The sequence below is a fragment of the Caenorhabditis briggsae genome, assembly GCF_000004555.2.
Source record: "Caenorhabditis briggsae AF16 supercontig from assembly CB4, cb25.NA_131, whole genome shotgun sequence".
NCBI classification, from domain to species: Eukaryota; Metazoa; Nematoda; class Chromadorea; order Rhabditida; family Rhabditidae; genus Caenorhabditis; species Caenorhabditis briggsae.
Window position 1 is genome coordinate 3270 of NW_025543367.1, and position 1579 is coordinate 4848.

Consider the following 1579-nt stretch of genomic DNA (forward strand, 5'->3'; position numbering starts at 1 on the left):
GGTTCTTCTAGCATGTCTTCCAGCATGTCTTCCCAACCCTCCACCATTTCCTCTTCAACCGCCACATCCTCCCAACCAATTCTCACATCTTCAGGCTCTCTTAGCAGTTCTTCTGCACCATCCACTTCTGGTCCATCCACAAGTATTGCACCAAACCCTACTGGAAGTTCCAGCAGCACTTCATCAGTCCCTACACCGTCGGGATCACAAAGCACTTCTCCTCAGTTCAGCACTCAGACTACACCATCCATATCGACACAAACCAGTAGTACTGCACAGTTCACATCTACCTCCGCACAACTCACCTCATCAACTGTTCCAGCTGGAACCACTGGAACCAGACTTCCAACCACTGCGCCTCCAACAAAGGCTCCTGGAGAATGCTACTACCAGTCTAATGTTGCGGTTGCATTTGAACTCGCAACTTCGACAGAAGATATTGATCTTCAAATCCAAAACTTCATCACCGATGACTTGTTCTTCTATAAAGGAGCTCCGTATGATCTAGGAAACATCAATGCTGGAAAAACGGAGGTAACAATGGAATCCAATGGATTTTTTTTAATTTGCTTTCCAGCTTTCTCTGGTTCCATACCCAAATGATGATGCATTGGCCAAGGTGATGGCATACGGATACGCATCAAATCCAGGTCAAATTGGTGGTGTAATGGAAATCTTCCAACAAACGGCTCAACAAACACCCATTATTTCTGACGCTTTCAAGTATATTCCATTAAACCAGAGAACTGGAGCACCTGGATTCGTTATTCTAGTAGGCAATTCGTAAGTTTTCTATATATAGCTCCCTCTAAAAACCTTCATAATGCGCAGAGATGCATCAGCACCAGCTGCCGTCGCTTCTGCTAACAATCTTCAAGCTCTCGGCTTCAAAATCATCACTGTCGCCTACAAGTCAGCTGGCTCCTTTGTTGCCTTGTCTTCTGATCCGTCTTACAACTTCCAAATTCACCAAGATGCTGATAAACAGTCTGTTGCCAAAGCTATTGGAGACATTCTATGTGAGAAAACTTGTTTATGAGCATACCAATACAATAGAATTTGTTCCAGATGCCTACGCATGCACTACAACTGTTGCTCCATCCTCCACTGTCACTGTTCCCCAGGTTTCAACGTCATCTCCGGCTTCAAAGGCCTCTACAGCATCGTCAGCTCAAACGACTACCGTAACCAATCCAACTGTAGCTTCCACGTCCATCTTCCAATCCAGCTCAACAGTTAGTTACACCACCACATCGGGTCCAACTTCAACAACATGCGTCTGTACTACAATTGAACCAGGAAGCACGTCACCAGGATACAGTACCTCAACGTATGCTACTACGATGGGATCAAGAGTCTAAATGCACACATAAGGTGGAGACACAGACACTTTTTCTCTGCGGCTCAACTTTTTTTCTCAGACAAAGATAATAGGATTTTCTATCGTAATATTCATTTTGTTTTTTCAAAAATAAATATTTTTTAAAAAGTTATTGGTCTTTTAGTTTTTGAGTCGTTTTTGACCCGTTTGTAGTCCGTTTAGGGGCAATCGGGGCTGATATTTTAAGTTTCTAACAAC

The 1579-nt window shown here is 43.6% G+C and overlaps 1 protein-coding gene across 1 annotated transcript in view; it reads left to right on the forward strand.

Annotated features, from left to right (window-relative positions):
- The window catches only part of CBG24276, a gene marked incomplete at both ends in the record, with an annotated part of 4540 nt that extends 3179 nt beyond the window's left edge, over window positions 1-1361 (forward strand). The window contains 4 exons of the mRNA XM_045241005.1: window positions 1-534; window positions 578-783; window positions 832-1031; window positions 1069-1361. The exon at window positions 1-534 is cut by the window's left edge and continues 890 nt beyond it. Of these exons, the coding sequence (XP_045091292.1) occupies window positions 1-534; window positions 578-783; window positions 832-1031; window positions 1069-1361 (1233 nt within the window). The remainder of the gene's footprint in view (window positions 535-577; window positions 784-831; window positions 1032-1068) is intronic.
- Between the last annotated feature and the right edge of the window lie 218 nt (window positions 1362-1579).